General features: G+C 42.6%; 2 protein-coding genes across 22 annotated transcripts in view; one reads left to right on the top strand and one right to left on the bottom strand.

Moving 5' to 3' along the window:
- Window positions 1-6019, bottom strand: part of EMSY (EMSY transcriptional repressor, BRCA2 interacting) — a 105725-nt gene extending 99706 nt beyond the window's left edge. For all 21 annotated transcript variants that reach the window (XM_054524841.2, XM_024255629.3, XM_024255632.3 and 18 more), the window contains exons 1-2: window positions 5885-6019; window positions 4062-4170 (exon numbers count right to left, since the gene is read on the bottom strand). In XM_054524841.2, coding sequence (XP_054380816.1) covers window positions 4062-4131 — 70 coding nt within the window. In that variant the 5' untranslated portion in view covers window positions 4132-4170; window positions 5885-6019. The remainder of the gene's footprint in view (window positions 1-4061; window positions 4171-5884) is intronic.
- LOC134762134 (uncharacterized) lies at window positions 4738-13081 on the top strand. The gene is made up of 3 exons (XM_063728304.1): window positions 4738-4752; window positions 5025-6735; window positions 9374-13081. The coding sequence occupies exons 1-2, from the start codon at window positions 4738-4740 to the stop codon at window positions 5832-5834; spliced, it is 825 nt and encodes a 274-aa protein (XP_063584374.1). The 3' UTR covers window positions 5835-6735; window positions 9374-13081.
- The last annotated feature ends 3087 nt before the right edge of the window (window positions 13082-16168 follow it).

The raw sequence follows: 16168 nt of genomic DNA, 5'->3' as shown, positions 1-16168 counted from the left end.
GATTGTTGGTCCAAGAGTTCGAGACCAGTCTGGGCAACATGGCAAAACTCTGGCTGTACAAAAAAAAATACAAAAAATTAGCTGGGTGTGGTGGTGCACACCTGTAGTCCCAGCCTCTCAGGAAGCTGACGTGGGAGGATCACTTGAGCCCAGGAAGTCAAGGATGCAGTGAGCTGTGATCATGCCACTGCACTCCAGCCTGGGCAACTGAGTGAGATCCCGTCTTAAAAAAAAAAAAAAAAAAAAAAAAAAATCTGGCCAGGCACCATGGCTCACACCTGTAATCCCAGCTCTTTGGGAGGCCGAGGCAGGAGGATTGCTTGAGCTCAGGAGTTCAAGACCAGCCTGGGCAACATGGCAAGACCCCATCCCTACAAAAAATTTAAAAATTAGCTGGGGGTGGTAGTGCACGCCTGTGGTCCCAGCTACTCAGGAGGCTGAGGTAGGAGGATCACTTGAGCCTGGGAGGTTGAGGATGTGGTGAGCCATGTTCATGCCACTGTACTTCAGCCTGGGTGACAGAGTAAGACCCTGTCTCAGAAAAAAAAAAAAAAGGAATGTCTGGTCCAACCAAATGACCCTAAGTTTAAACATCCTGCATGTTCAACCTGTGTTGGATACTATGTAGACATTTCAATGGGGTGGTCACTCTTGAAGGACAAAGCTCTGCTGCTCAGAGTAGTGAAGGAAATACTTAGTTTCGGGAAACATATTTCAGCTTTTATCGGACCCAGAATAGAGTCCAGAAAAAGCACTAGGGATAACCAAGAATGCAGTATACTCTAAATGTTTATGCCTTCCCCCATTTATGAAATATTTTATTCAACAGATCAGTATTGAGTCCCATTATATATACCAAATGGTGCGCTAATCCTGCCCTCAGGGAGTTAAGTGCAGAGGAGAAATACATCATCTAGTGTAGAAGCAGAAGCTTTAAGCAGAAAGAATTGTGCGCCAGGCAGGCAGGGAAAAAAAAAAAAAAAAAAGCAAATGTACAAAAGAAATAGAGTAAAAGAACAGATAATGTTTCATATTATTCCAGTAACTTCCAGTAACAGTCAGTAACTATGTTTGAGAGTTTTACACTAAGGGCAGTAAAAATATGTCTGTACCTGGATAGTCCCTAACTCAAACCAAACTACTAACTGAACATTACTGCTACAAGGTATCATGGAGAATATTACTAGGAACAAAATAAAATCCCTATCCTCAAGGTGATTAAAATCCAACAAGGCACCTAAGAAATATATCCAAATAACTATTTTAAAGATTTTAGTTCACACATGTAAGAGAATAGAGAATGGTAAAAATGGAAAAGTAGTTTGTGGCCAGACTGAGAAAAGCCTCTATTTCCAGTCTAAAATGTTTTTATTTGATAGGACTCAGTAATTGATTGATTGTGGGAAGTAATGACAGAAGGCAGTCAGATTTTGCAGCCTGCAAAATGTTTAGGAGAATGGCAATGCCATAAAAAGAAATGAACAGGTCAAAGTGAGGGAATCGTTTGAGAAAAATGAAAAAGAAGTTCACACTTGTGACCTGTGGAATTTATGATGATCAAGACATTACTTCAGAGAAAATAAAATTAACTAAAGAAATACGACAAATATTTCTGACATTTCAAGTCTAAGAAGTCATGTACAAAATCAAGAGATGGCAATCTCACACACACAAAACTGGGACTCTGAACACAGTTACCACAGCTATAGGATCCACATCACTTCCTCCTCTTCACAAGAAACTCACTCATTGCAAAGAACCCTATTAGCTTCCCAACCTCCTTCACATTTGTTGATGTCCAGTTTGATGGGTATCCTTAGATCGTCACATACTTCAAATTTAGTTGAATTTCTGGTATTATTTTTCATGCAATTCTATCGCAGTGTTAATATAAAAGTAGAATAAAATAACAAACACATATGAACATTCCAAAAACGAAAGATTTGCCAAACCATTTATATAAAGCCCTCAGTTTGGTCCATTAAATCAGCCATTCAAATACACTATAGTCCATAAAGCCCAGTGTCGGAGCTACAGCTCAGGAATGATCACAAAAGTAGGGAAGGGGAGAGGCAAGACAGAGAGAAGGAAGCATTTATCTAGCACTGACACATTCAGTATATATAAAGAAATTCTCTATCCCAATTTCTTTATATGTATGTAAAATCTAAGTATTTAACATCTTATATTAAAATGATTTATAACTATTTTTTAAAGGATACAGCTAATTTTTAAAAACTGTATGTACCTTTTCTAAACTTTGGACCTAGAGTTAGCATTTGAAGACAATTCAAAGGTTTCATTGTTATGATAATAAGCCAACGGGTGGGGAGGAAGTCTTTGGCAAATCACTATCAAAGCTCACCTCCCAAAGTGAGGGGTCAATGAAGAAGATATTACCATACAAGATGACTGTTTTCTTTTATATAGAAGCACTCTGAAGCAACATTACCCACACAGCTCTGATTAAAATTAGGAATAAATTTAGACTTAAAGGTTACCATTTTTATATTTAAACATAATCTCTCAATTCAAAGGCCCCCAAGCCCAGAAACCCCAATCCAATCTACTGTCTTTGTGATATGTTCTGCAATTTCAGCTATTAAATTAATACGAATCCAACTTTATAATCGGCAACTAACAAGTTATATTAATTGTATATAAGTGTGTAGAAAACTATCTTCAGATTAGCACTAAAAGTTTGGATATAAGGTTAAAAAAAAAAAGATTGACATCCCCCATACCCTCTCCAAAAACAACTCTCTTAGACTTGCTTTGAAAGATGCTGCTAAAAAGTGATTTGAAATCCTCATAGTGGCCTTGGGTGGAATAAAAAGGACAGACAGGGCCAGAGCAGCTATGATTCTATCTGATTTACAAAGAAAAATTCCCAACAAACATTCACTATGATGGGCCCTTTATGTATACTGTTAACACACGTAACAAACTAATGAGGCAGACAGTGTTATCCTTTTTTTTTTTTTTTTTTTAACAAAACTATCAACAAATTTAGGAAGAGTAATTAACTTGTCCTTGGTCACATGGGTCATTTGTAATAAGACCCATGTGACCAAGACCTATACTTTAAAATCACAGGGCTATCTAAACTCAAGACCTATACTTTAAAATCACAGATATCTAAATAATGCATATCCACTGCCAAAACATTTAATCTTCTTTTTCAAATTATTTTTTCAATTATTTCATTTATTGTGCTAGCCAGAGACTACAGTGGTAAATAAGATAAGGTCCTCATAGTCTAAGGCAGCATTTCTCAACCAAAGATCCTCATTTGAACCACAGAACACAAAATGATTTGAGTAATAACTCTTTTTCTCAATTTTGCCAAGGAAAGTAATAACTAATAGCATTCTAGATGCACAGGGCGAAGTTAGTTCTTTACATATAATGGATACCTTAGCATTAGGGTTTAATTCTTTCCCTCAATGCTGGTTGAGAAAGGCTGCTGTAAGGGAAAAGAAGCACTAAATAATAAATTACAAGCATAAAATGTGTTTTATTATTGATAGTAAAATATAATTTGAAAAAGTGAGCACGGCTTACATCAACTTAGAATTCAGAAATAGTATGTAATTGACACATACAATCATGAAGGTTAAGAGTATGTTAAAGTGAGACTGAAAGCATACTCCCTGGTTCAAATACTGACTCCATGTCTATCACCATTACCTTGGCTTCTAAGCTTCATCTGTAAAATGGAGACAAAATAAACAAACAAAAAACACCTACCTTTTAGGCTTTCAAAGGACAAAGCTAATTCTTAAAATATTTAAATTAGATGTTGTATAAAAAAGACTCAGAATAGCCAAGTAGCCCTCAATAAATCTTAGCTACTAGTATTATTAAAATTCACACACCTACTATTTGCAAAGCACTATGTTAGGCACTGAGGGAAACAACAATGAGTAAGATGGGAACTGTATCTCCAAAGAATTTCTGATGTAGCGTGAGATATGACATCCATGCAAACAGCTATGACCTAGGCAGAAAGGGAAAAAAGGTATCATAGAGAGGTAAAAAACAAACAATGAACGTCATACCCAATTTTCGAAGAATCCTTTTGCATTCATCCCTGCTGAGATCCAAAAGGGTTGGCCACACAACAGGCATTGCTGCTTCTGTTTGGTAGCCCCAAAGAGCTTGTCCTCCCTACCAGAACAAAAAAAAAAAAAGTCAAATTACCAAAGTACCAAAGTACATTCAAGGGGCCACTCACCTGGAGATCCAGCCACAGGCTAAGAAGTAAACCAAAAAGATATTACTATTTTATAATCCTTTCTCACCACCACACTTTCCAACTTTTGACAAATCAAGAATTAAGTCATTTGAACTATCACAGTGGAACGAACACAGGCTTTAGAGCCAGACACCTCTAGGTTTCTAGTCCCAACTTTTCAACTTACTGGTTGAGCCTAAGCTTTACACATCTATAAAAAAGAGGTAATACCACCCAGTTTGTTATGCGTATTAAAGAACACTATATGTAAAGTTCTTTCATAGTAGCTGGCATTTCATTTAATAAACAGGTGGTACTACCAACCTTGGGCAAGTTGACTCCTGTCAGCTTCCTCATTTATGAATGAGATAAAATTTGTAAAGCTCCTAGCAAGTTAAAGAAACTTAATAAATAACTCTCTCCTGGTGCTCGCTTCGGCAACACATATACTAAAATTGGAACGATACATATATACATACTCTCTCAAGTCTTAATGGAATATGAATTTTGATCCTGTAGTTATTAAACAGCCATTTACCAACAGTTGAGCTGCCAGGAACTTACTTAGAACTGGGAATTTCCTAGTGTAAAAGACAAAAAGACACGGCGCTGGGGGCACGCGCAATACTTGCTTAGCACAGAGTAGAGCCGCTGTAAGTATTTGTTAAATGGGTAAGTGGTTGACGCGACTGATCAAAACGAATGGATGAATGAATGAATGAATGAGCTCACTGTCTAGCCTAGAAGTCAGACACTGAACCGAAATAACTGCTATATCCCGTTCCAGGCGCTGGGGCTGCTAACTCCAACTCTGTGTCCCGAGGTGAGCCCCCCTCCCCCTACTTCCCATAGTCCTCTCAGCTCAGAACCAACCCAAGGCAAGAAGAACTGGACTGCGCGCCCCAGCCGGCAGTATGACATAAAGAAAAGGGGTGGGGAGGAGGAAGAAGGGGCAGAGCCAAAGGAATCCGCTCCCTCCACAAGCCAGTCCCCGCCTCCCGACAGGATCTTGGAGGCGGCCGGCGACTGCTCGAACCGAGCACCACGTCACGGCATCCCGGCGCGTCCCAGCCAGGGGACCCCAGAGCGGGGCCGCAACGCATCGGAAACCCGGGCAGTAGTTTCAGGAGCCCGCTCGGGGAACCGGGATCTTGTAGGATCCTTCCCCACTCAAGTGTCAAGGAGACAAGCCCGCCCCGCCCCCTCTCCAAACACGCACTCCCTATCAGCACCACAACAAGAGCAGCCAGCCCAGGCTCCTCACCCGGGCCTCTCGGCGCCGGTCCCAATGTCAAGTCCACGACCCAAGCCCCTCCGGGCCAGTTGCTGTTGTCAGGGGTCCCGGCCGGCACCCGCGCCTCACTCCCTCCGCAGCGGAGAGGACAACCGAGAGAGAGTAAGCCAGCGGATACCCAGCCAGACGACCTGGACTCACCGGGAGTCTCCCAGAGCTAGACCCCCGGAGTCCCAGCACCAGGCCAGCCAAAGTCCCCCTGAGTCCACCTCGGGGAGCCCCACGATCCCGTTAGGAAACAACGGAGGATGGGGCTCCGAGCCCCAAGCCGGGCTCCGAATGCTTGGCCCGGCGCTCCTCTAGCCTGGCTGGCCTGCCAGCTCTTCCCAGGACCCTGCCTGAGAGTCACCCACCTGCCCGGCCTTTCGGGGCTCATCTAAAAGGCTCCTCCGCCAAGACTAGGGGACACCAGGAATTGGGTTTGTTTGCGGTGCCTCTGAAGGGGCAAGATGGCGACAGGTAACAGGGCGCAGGCGCAGCCGCGCGCGGCCAGTCGGGAGGTGTAGTTCGCCTTTCCCGCCTTTCGGAGAACAAACACCAAAAGGCCTCCATTCATCTTGTCCTTCTTTTCCTCCGCGTTATGAAAGAAAAGGACAGACATCGCGGAGGGTGCTGGGAGTTGTGGTCCGAATCCAAACGCCAACCTCTTTCGCTCCAGGTTTGCTGTCGTACGCGCAAGGAAGGCCGGGATTGTAGTTCCCTTGGTTTCTCCTGCATACCCTCCTGTCTCTGGCTTCGCGCGCCTCTCCTGGGCTGCCGTCTCCCAGCCAATCGGCTGCGCTCTCTGCTACGCGTGGCGTCACACGTAGCGGCCAAGATGGCGCTAGCGGCTGGAGCAGCGGCTTTGCTGCGACCTTTACGGTTGTGAGGTTAGGGACGATGCGAGAGCAGTTTTGTTCCTGAAGTGCCGTCGAGGATTAGGATCGAGTTTCTTCGATCGTGAGGGCAATTATTAGCGGCCTCTAGCCCCCCAGACAGCATCTTGAGGAGAGAGAATCCACGCTACGAGAAGTAACATAGTGGACATCGCAGTTGTCCGTAGCCGATTTGCGGGTTACGGAGTTGTTGCAAGTAGAGAAGGGGAAATCCGAGCGGTCTCGAGTTGGGTTTCCTCCACGTGTGAAATGGCAATGGTAGTGATATCTCGTGCTATCTCTGTCAAGGGCAAGAAGGAGAAGGAATTTATTTGAGGCCCTACGACGTGGTAGGTTCACCCTCAGTCTTTGTTCTTATTTCATCTCATTTGTGGAGAAGGTCTTTTCGTTCCTATTTTACAGGTGAGAAAGGGGGCCCAATATATAGTTATTTGCGGCCATAAAATAGAAGCCAGTTGCCTGATACTGAAGATTCAATGGAATCTTGTGATTGACTTCCCTCTTTAAATTTTGTACTTTGGGTAACATCGGATCCGGTAGAAACGCTCGTTAGAAAGAGTTCTTAATATGCATTCTACAATTTCCAGACATAGTTTCCTTCTTGAAAAATTGGGTTAATACTACCCTATAGGGATCTTGTGTGCACCACGTAAACGTTGTAAGTTGTGAACCACTATACAAACATATGAAACTCTTCATGTTCTTGAGTGGAACTGTAGGTTAGGAAGAGAAGGTAAATAACAGCATTTAAGTTTCCTACTACTATTTGCCCATTAGCTAAAAATACCCTCCGAGGTCTAGGAAAATCACTATTGTTGAAACCCAACCTACACCTTCAGACAATCGTAAAGTGGAACATATTAATCACCAGGCCCTCCCTCCGCTGTCTCCCTGATCTTCCTATGCATCCAGTTGCTTAAGAACTCTTGGAAAGATAGTAAGTGAAATCTTCATAGAGGATTTTTGTACTTTAACATATATTATTTGATTTGAGCCTCGCAACATTTCAGTGCGACAGGTACGATTAAGGTCTTTCATACTATGAATGAGAAAAACATAGACGTTCCAAGGACTCACCAAATTTCACGGAGCTAGGAATTGGAAGAGAGCTAGGCTTTGTAATCCCAGGTCTTCTGACCTCCAAGTGTCCTTTCCTCTACAGTGAATGTCAAAATGACAATGGCTACTCCTCTACAATGGAGTAGAAATTGAAAGACAAGGGGCTTATAAAACTGACTCTGACTTTAAGAAGTAGCATATGAGTGATCAATTATTATACTCAATCCTTGTGCTTACTAAGTGCCGCATACTGGTCTAAGCATTTTACATAGTAATTCAGTCCTTAGAACAACTTTATGAGGTGGAAACTTTTATTATCTCTAATTACAAAGGAGGCAACTAAAGTCTAGGAAAGAAGCAAAATAGCTTGCCTAAAGTCACACATAAGTAAATGGTGGCTCACACCTGTAATCCCAGCACTTTGGGAGGCTGAGGCAAGTGGATCATTTGAGGTCAGGAGTTCAAGACCAGCCTGGCCAACATGGTGAAAGCCCACCTCTACTAAAAATACAAAAATTAGCTGGGCGTGGTGGCATGTGCCTGTAATCCCAGCTACTCGGGAGGCTGAGACAGATGAATTGCTTGAACCAGAGAGGTGGAGGTTGCAGTGAGCCAAGATTGCTCTATTGCATTCCAGTGTGGGCAACAGAGCAAGACTCCATCTTAAAAAAAAAAAAAAAAAAAAAAGGTAAAGATGGGATTTAAACCTGATTAGGTTGGCTCCCGAGCCTATGCTCTAGACCAGTGGTTCTAAACTTTAACGGTCAATAGGAACCGCTTGAGGATCTTGTTAAAACGCAAATATTGGTAGTATAGATATCAGGTAAGGCCTGGATCCTATAGTCCTGACAGGCCCCCAGGTGATGTTGATGGTGCTGGTCATTACATACTACAGTTCACATCTTCAGTTTTCTCCTAACCATATTTATTTTGCAGCCAGAAACTACCTTTCCCATGCTGCCTGTGACTGCTTTATAGTCTCAAATGTTCCTAACATGCTCTTCCTTAAGGATTAGACTCAAACTTTTTCCTCAAAAAGCTTATCCTGCCCCTGTCTTTCCCTCTAGGATAAAACAGACATCCCTGCCTCTGCTCACCTACCACTTAGTGTACACCTTGTTACAGAGCTCAGAACACTGAATTATGGCCATTTATTTGAAAATCTTCCTGGCCGGGCGTGGTGGCTCATGCCTGTATTCCCAGTACTTTGGGAGGCCGAGGTGGGCTGATCACTTGAGGTCAGGAGTTCAAGACCAGCTTGGCCAACATGGTGAAATCCCGTCTATACTAAAAATAGAAAAATTAGCCGGTCATGGTGGTATGCATCTGTAGTCCTAGCTACTCTACTCGGGAGGCTGAGGCAGGAGAATCACTTGAACCCAGGAGGTGGAGGTTGCAGTGAGCTGAGATTGCGCCACTGCACTCCAGCCTGGGCGACAGAGCAAGACCCTGTCTCAAAAAAAAAGAAAAGAAAAGAAAATCTTCCTGACTGGACAACGAGCTCTTTGAAGAGAGGAACCAATCAGGTCTGTGTACTGTAGAGCCTAGCATATAATAAGAATAATAGCTAATACTTACATAGGACTTTCTGTATTCCAGATCACGTTATACACATTAACTTGTTTAATCCCTACTATAACCTTAGAGATACACTTTTATCCTCATTTTATGAATGAAGAAACTAAGGCATAGAGAGGTTAAATAGCTGGCCCAAGGTAACAAGCTTGTAAGTAACAGAGCCATGATTTTAAGTAAAAGCACTTTGGCTACAGGAAATGTGTGGTAAATAAAATGAGAGCCACTCTACACTCAACCAGAGAAGACAAACTGAGACTTACTATCCTATTAGACATGATTATAACTACCTCTAGTCTGGGAAAATACACAGAAATCTGTTCCCCTGGCCAGGTGCGGTGGCTCACGCCTGTAATCCCAACACTTTGAGAGGCCAAGGCGGGCGGATCATCTGAGATCGAGAGTTCGAGACCAGCTTGACCAACATGGAGAAACCCCGTCTCTACTAAAAGTACAAAATTAGCCAGGCATGGTGGCACATGCCTGTAATCCCAGCTACTCGGGAGGCTGAGGCAGGAGAATAGCTTGAGCCCAGGAGGTGGAGGTTGTGGTGAGCCAAGATCGCACCATTGCACAGCCTGGGCAACAAGAGCGAAACTCCATCTCAAAAAAATAAATAAAATTTTTTTTAAAAAAGAAATCTGTTCCCCTTTGCTGGATTTACTTTTTTTCCTTTCTGTCCTGGACCCTATGGTTATTTATTTCAAATTCAGTCTCAATCAGTACTTTCAAGTTTATTCAACCATCTCTGTCCTTCCATCGACCCTGAAATAGTCCTCAACCTGTGATCAGTTTCCCATCTTTCCTCATGTTTGATATAGCTGTTAGTTAACTCTTAGTGCATAAGAAAAATTATCCCAAACTTTAGTGACTTAAAACAAGAATAATTTTTTAAAATTTTATACAGTTTTTGCATTTTCTATTGGAATCAAGAGTGGCTTAGCTGGGTGGTTCTGGCTTGGGGTCTCCCAAGCAGTTGCAGCTATCTGAAGGCTGACTGGAGCTGGAGGATCAGCTTCCAAGGTACCTCACTCACATTGGTTGGAAAGTCAGCAAGGAAAGAGGCCTCAGTTTCTCACTATGTAGACCTCCCTATAAGGCTGCTTGAGCATCTTTGGGATATAGTAACTGGATTGCCCCAGAGCAAGTGATCCAAGAGTGTTACAGAAGCTATAATGTTGCAATATGTATACAGAGAGATTTAGATATAAAATCAGATTTTATATATGTTTGTATAAATGTATATAAAACTCCCGTACTCTGAAGGTGAATTTGTACAAAGCAGTAAAGCTAGAACAACTGGTGGGAATAAGTTGAAATAATACTGCGTAGCGTTTATTACAGACCCATTATGAAAAGAACACCTTGCTTATCTTATTTAAACCTTACAACATTCCTATGACTTGGTAATTATTGTTCCATTTTACAGTTGAGGAAACCAAGCCCTAGAGAAAAATCATTTGTCCGAATTCAAATATCACCAGAAGACTCTTCCCCTGAACATACAGATGTTAAGGAGGTCTGGTTATCTGTGATTCCATAACCATTGCTGTGGCCTAAATTATCTGTTTTGCTCATGAATCTCCAATTTGGATGGGACTTAGTGGGGACAGTTAATCTCTACTCCTCTTGACATCAGCAAGGGAAATTTGAAGACTGAGGTCTGGAATCTTATGAGGGCTCGTTCATTCATAAGACCAGCAGTTGACATTGGCTGTTGTCTGGAATCAGTCACAGACCCACCCAGGTTCAAGGAAAGGGGAAATAGATTTTATCTCTTGATAGAAGCATAGTAGCATCCTGGAACACCAGAATATTACTGTGCTCATTTTTAGAAATATCAACTGCCATAGGCTATCTTCTGTCCACAACAGTTCACATTCCTCCCACATGCAAATGGACTCATTCCTACCACCCAAAGTCTTTCCATTTTGGCAACATGCTTAGGTTTGAGGTCCAAGATCTTGTCACCTAAATCAAGTCCAGATATGGGTTAGGTTTCTTAGGTGCAGTTGCTTCCAATGTAAAGACTCAGGAACTAAAGAGACAAGTTACCTTTTCCCCACACATCCAACATACAATGGTGGGACAAGCATGGAAAAACCACTGTAGACCTTAATCAGAAAGGGGAATAAAGGAGGCATGCTAGGGCCACTGGTTCATAACAGCTCTGATGCTACTTCCTTGATCAGGAATGATCTCTAGGAATGATTCTCTACAGCTCTTGACTCTATCCTCAAGCCGCTAGGTTCTGCTCTCAGAGGCTTGCTTTATTTTCCATAAAATATAGCCAGTGTTTGAGACCAATTATTTATTTATTTATTTATCTATTTATTTATTTATTTATTGAGACGGAGTCTCACTCTGTCGCCCAGGCCGGAGTGCAGTAGCACGATCTCAGCTCACTGCAACCTCCACCTTCCAGGTTCAAGCGATTCTCCTGCCTCAGCCTCCCAAGTAGTTGGGACTACAGGCGTGCGCCACCATGCCCCGCTAATTGTTGTATTTTTAGTAGAGATGGGGTTTCACCATTTTGGCCAAGCTGGTCTCAAACTCCTGACCTTGTGATCCACCCGCCTCAGCCTCCCAAAGTGCTGGGAGTACAGGCGTGAGCCACCACGCCCGGCCATGTCATTATATCTTTTCTAGATGGATGAATATTAAATTTATTTATTTATTATTTTTTTTGAGATGGAGTCTCGCGCTTGTCGCCCAGACTGGAGTGCAGTGGCATGATCTCAGCTCACTGCAACCTCCGCCTGCCAGATTCAAGCAATTACCCTGCCTCGGCCTCCCAAGTAGCTGGGATTACAGGCACGTGCCCCCTCATCCGGTTAATTTTTGTATTTTTACTAGAGACGGGGTTTCACCATGTTGGTCAGGCTGGTCCTGAACTCCTGGCCTCAAGTGATCCACCTGCCTTGGCCTCCCAAAGTACTGGGATTACAGGCATGAGCCGCTGTGCCCAGCCATGTCGTGATACCTTTTTTAGATGGATGAATATTAAATTTAAAAAACAAAATGATCCGTGTGCATAGAAGGAACTAAAGGGGAGAAAGATCAATCTGAAAACAAACTATATAGAACAGCATACCCGCTTCATACTAACATGGTAAAAGCAGAGGCTTTGGGTAACCAAAAAATATGCTTTTTAAGCATGAGAATAATTCTAAAGGCTAGCTATATCTTTTCTTCCTTCTAAAAATAATTTCGGTTAAAGAATTTACATATAAAGTTCATTTATCATCACCCACTGTGGGTGAAGCTCTGTCAGGCTCTGGAGAAACAAATTACTAAACATGATCAACTGCCCTTCACATACTCATAATCTAGTGGGGGAGACAGACACATACACAGATAATTGCCATACAATATGGTGTTCATGGTATTAGCAAGTTGTTTTTTTGTTGTTGTTGTTGTTTTTTAATTTTTTTTAGTTTCGCTCTTGTCACCCAGGCTGGAGTGCAACTGGCATGATCCCGGCTCACTACAACCTCTGCCTCCTGGGTTCAAGCGATTCTCCTTCCTCAGCCTCCCGAGTAGCTAGGATTACAGGTGCGTGCCATCACGCCTAGCAAATTTTTGTATTTTTAGTAGAGATGGGGTTTCACTATGTTGGCCAGGCTGGTCTTCCAACTCCTGACCTGAGGTGATCTACCCGCCTCCACCTCCCAAAGTGCTGGGATTACAGGCGTGAGCCACCGCACCTAGCTGGTATTAGCAAGTTGTAAGAAAAGAGTTCCTGTAATCCCAGCACTTTGGGAGGCCGAGGCAGGCGAATCACGAGGTCAGGAGATGGAGACAATCCTGGCTAACACGGTGAAACCCCGTCTCTACTAAAAATACAAAAAATTAGCCGGGTGTGGTGGCGGGCGCCTGTAGTCCCAGCTACTTGGGAGGCTGAGGCAGGAGAATGGCCTGAACCTGGGAGGTGGAGCTTGCAGTGAGTGGAGATCTCGCCACTGCACTGCAGCCTGGATGACAGAGTGAGACTCCATCTCACAAAAAAAAAAAAAAAAAAGGAAAAAGAAAAAAAGAAAAGAGTTAAGGAGCCATTAATTCTTCCTAGGAGCTAGTAAGGAAAACTCACCAAGAAGACAACATTCAAGTAGGGCCTTAAAAGATAGAAATTCAACAGACAAAGGAGGAAAGGCTATTCAAATCCGAGAAAGAAATAGCAATGCCAACTCGCAGGCATAAACATAAGAGTTTTGGGAAATGCATACATTTCAGTTTAGCTAGGTGGGGGTTTGGGGATGGCCTCATTAGCACTGGTTGGAGGTAAAAGTCCCAGCTCTCCACTTGGCCTTGTCTGACACCATCCCACCTGAGAAGGGAAGGGCACCTCTTTGCCACCAGGTACAAGTGAAATTCCATGTTTTACATGTGGTGGGCTGACAAGTGTGAGGGGCAAGTATTAGGAGAGGGCCTTGTTACTGTCCATTGAGGATGAAAGTCTAAGCTTCCCCCTCTGTCTTCTCTGACATGAACCCAGAAATGGAGAAAGGAAGTTGGGTGGTCTCATTAGAACCTGGCCTTTGCTGGTGGGGGTGGGGGTTGGGTTGTAGTTTTTTTCCCGTGGTACTTATCTGGAGTAGAGACGTTATCATCTAAAAATGTTCTGTCTTGCAAAGCTGCTCCTTTCCCAGTCCTTTGACTAGACAGAGCAGGCTTTTCCTAGGGCTTTAAAAAAAATGCTGTGCCCATTGGCATTTCTGGGTTGCCAGCTTCTCCAGTACCCAATCTGGGATATATAAAAGAAAACCCAGGGAACTCATTACTGTGTATTCCTTGGGTCCCAGGTCCTTAGGTGGTCTGCCTTCTTGTCACCTTTCAGATTCTTCTTACGTTTGTTTTATGTATAATGTTTTACATATAGTGTCCAGGGTTTTTAGCTGTACCTAACTGAAGGAATAGGGAAAAGTAAATATACTCTTCCTATAAGTGGTAGTCTGAGGTCAACTGATTTGTTACAAAGCTGCCAAGGCAATGCTCTGTGAAAGCCACCATTAAAAGAATGCAACAGTGGGCAACAGACTGGGAGAAAAATACTTGCAGAACACTTATGAGACATAAGACTTGTATCTAAGTAAGAAAACAACCCCATTTAAAAATAGGCAAAAGACGCTTCACCGAAGAGGATATACAGATGGCAATAAGCACAAGAAAACACACTGAACACGATTAGCCATAAGAGAAATGCAAAGTAAAATGACAATGTCAGAGCTGAGTGCAGAGACTGTCTCCAGATGCTGAGACAGGAGAATCACTTGAGCCCAGGATTTCGAGGCTGTAGTGTGCCATGCTTGTGCCTGTGAATAGCCACTACACTCCACCCTGGGCAATATGGTGAGACCCCGTCTCTTAAATCAAATACATGATACAATACCACTACCCACCTAATAGAATGGCTGAAATAAAATACATTGACAACACCAACTCCTGGTGAGGATGCAGAGCAACTGGAACTCTCATACATGACTGATAGGAATGCAAAATAGTACGGCCACTCTAGAAAGCAGTTTGGCATTTTCTTGTAAACTTTCAAACAGTTACCATATGACTCAGCAATAGCATTCATACACACTTTGCCTAGAGAAATGAAAAATTTCACATGAAAACATGCATGAGTGTTTAGAACAGTTCTGTTCATATTCACCAAAAACTGGAAATAACCAAATGTCTTTCAGTGGGTGAATAAGCAAACTGTGGTACATTTATACAATGGAATACTACTGAGCAATAAAAAACAGGTAAGATACACACAAGAAGTTGGGTGAATCTCAAAGGCATTATTCTGAGTAAAAGAAGCCAATATCCAAAGGTCACATACTATATGATTCCATTTATATGACATTCTCCAAAAGGTACAAATATCACAACAGCATACAGATCAATGGCTGCCAAGGGTTTGGAGTTGGGGGAGGGTGATAGAACTGCTCTGTATTTTGATTGTAGTGGTAGTTACAAAAACTTTGTTAAAATTTATAGAACTGCCGGGCGCAGTGGCTCACTCCTGTAATCACAACACTTTGAGATGCCGAGTCGGGAGGATCACGAGGTCAGGAGTTTGAGACCAGCCTGGCCAACGTAGCGAAACCCCGCCTCTACTAAAAATACAAAAAAATAGCCAGGCGCGGTGGCAGGCACCTGTGATCCCAGCAACTCGGGAGGCTGAGGCACGAGAATGGCATGAACCCAGGAGGCGGAGCTTGCAGTGAGCCGAGATCATGCCGCTGCACTCCAGCCTGGGTGACAGAGTGAGACTCCGTCTCAAAAAAAAAAAAAAAAAAAAAAAAAAAACTATACCATAAAAAGTATGTGATGCTGTATGTCATATTTTAGAATTTATTTACTGTTTTTATTTATGTTGCTAAGAGTCATCCATATTGTCGCATGTTGCTGTGGTTCATTTATTTTAACTGTTGTTTTTCCATTGTGTGAATTTATCCATTTTTTCACCCATTCTCCCATTGATGAACATTTTATTGTTTTTGTTCATGTGAACAGTTTGCTCTGAATATTCTTGTTCATGCCGCCTATTGAAATTATGAATTTCTCTAAGTCATTTGAACCCAAGAGTGAAATTGTTGGGTCAACTTTTCTCCTAAAGTTAAATATTAATGTGTTCAACTTTAGGAGAAAATGCCAGGCCATTTTCAAATGTTAGACATAATATTTGATACTGTGAGAATGAGAATAAGAGTGTAAAAGTGGAAGCATGGAGATCAATCTTTGGGGTGCTCCCACTGCACTCTGCTCTTTATCCAAGAGACTTTGCCAAATTCCCTCTTTTTTAGAAGCCTCCTCTCCTCCCACACCAGCCACAATCAGTTTTCCTCCTGCAGGTTCCCAAGGCACCTGTTTCATGCCCTACTTTAGGTAACTATCAGACTGTATTGAGATAATAATTCCTTCTAGCAGGTAGGAAGCTTCTAGAAGGCATAGGCCAAGATTCTTTGTATTCTCCATGCCCAGGACCTAGATGGGCACAATAAATATTTCAGTAAATGAACGTTCTTCCTCAAATCTATACCCCACTTTCCCAGTATCAGATAATGAACGAAATGTATTCTTTCTTTAATAATATAGAATATAATTGCTTGTTTCCATGGTAGTTGCTGATGC

Source organism: Pongo abelii, chromosome 9, assembly GCF_028885655.2.
Source record: "Pongo abelii isolate AG06213 chromosome 9, NHGRI_mPonAbe1-v2.0_pri, whole genome shotgun sequence".
Lineage (NCBI taxonomy): Eukaryota > Metazoa > Chordata > Mammalia > Primates > Hominidae > Pongo > Pongo abelii.
This window is presented reverse-complemented; position numbering and strand designations above follow the sequence as displayed.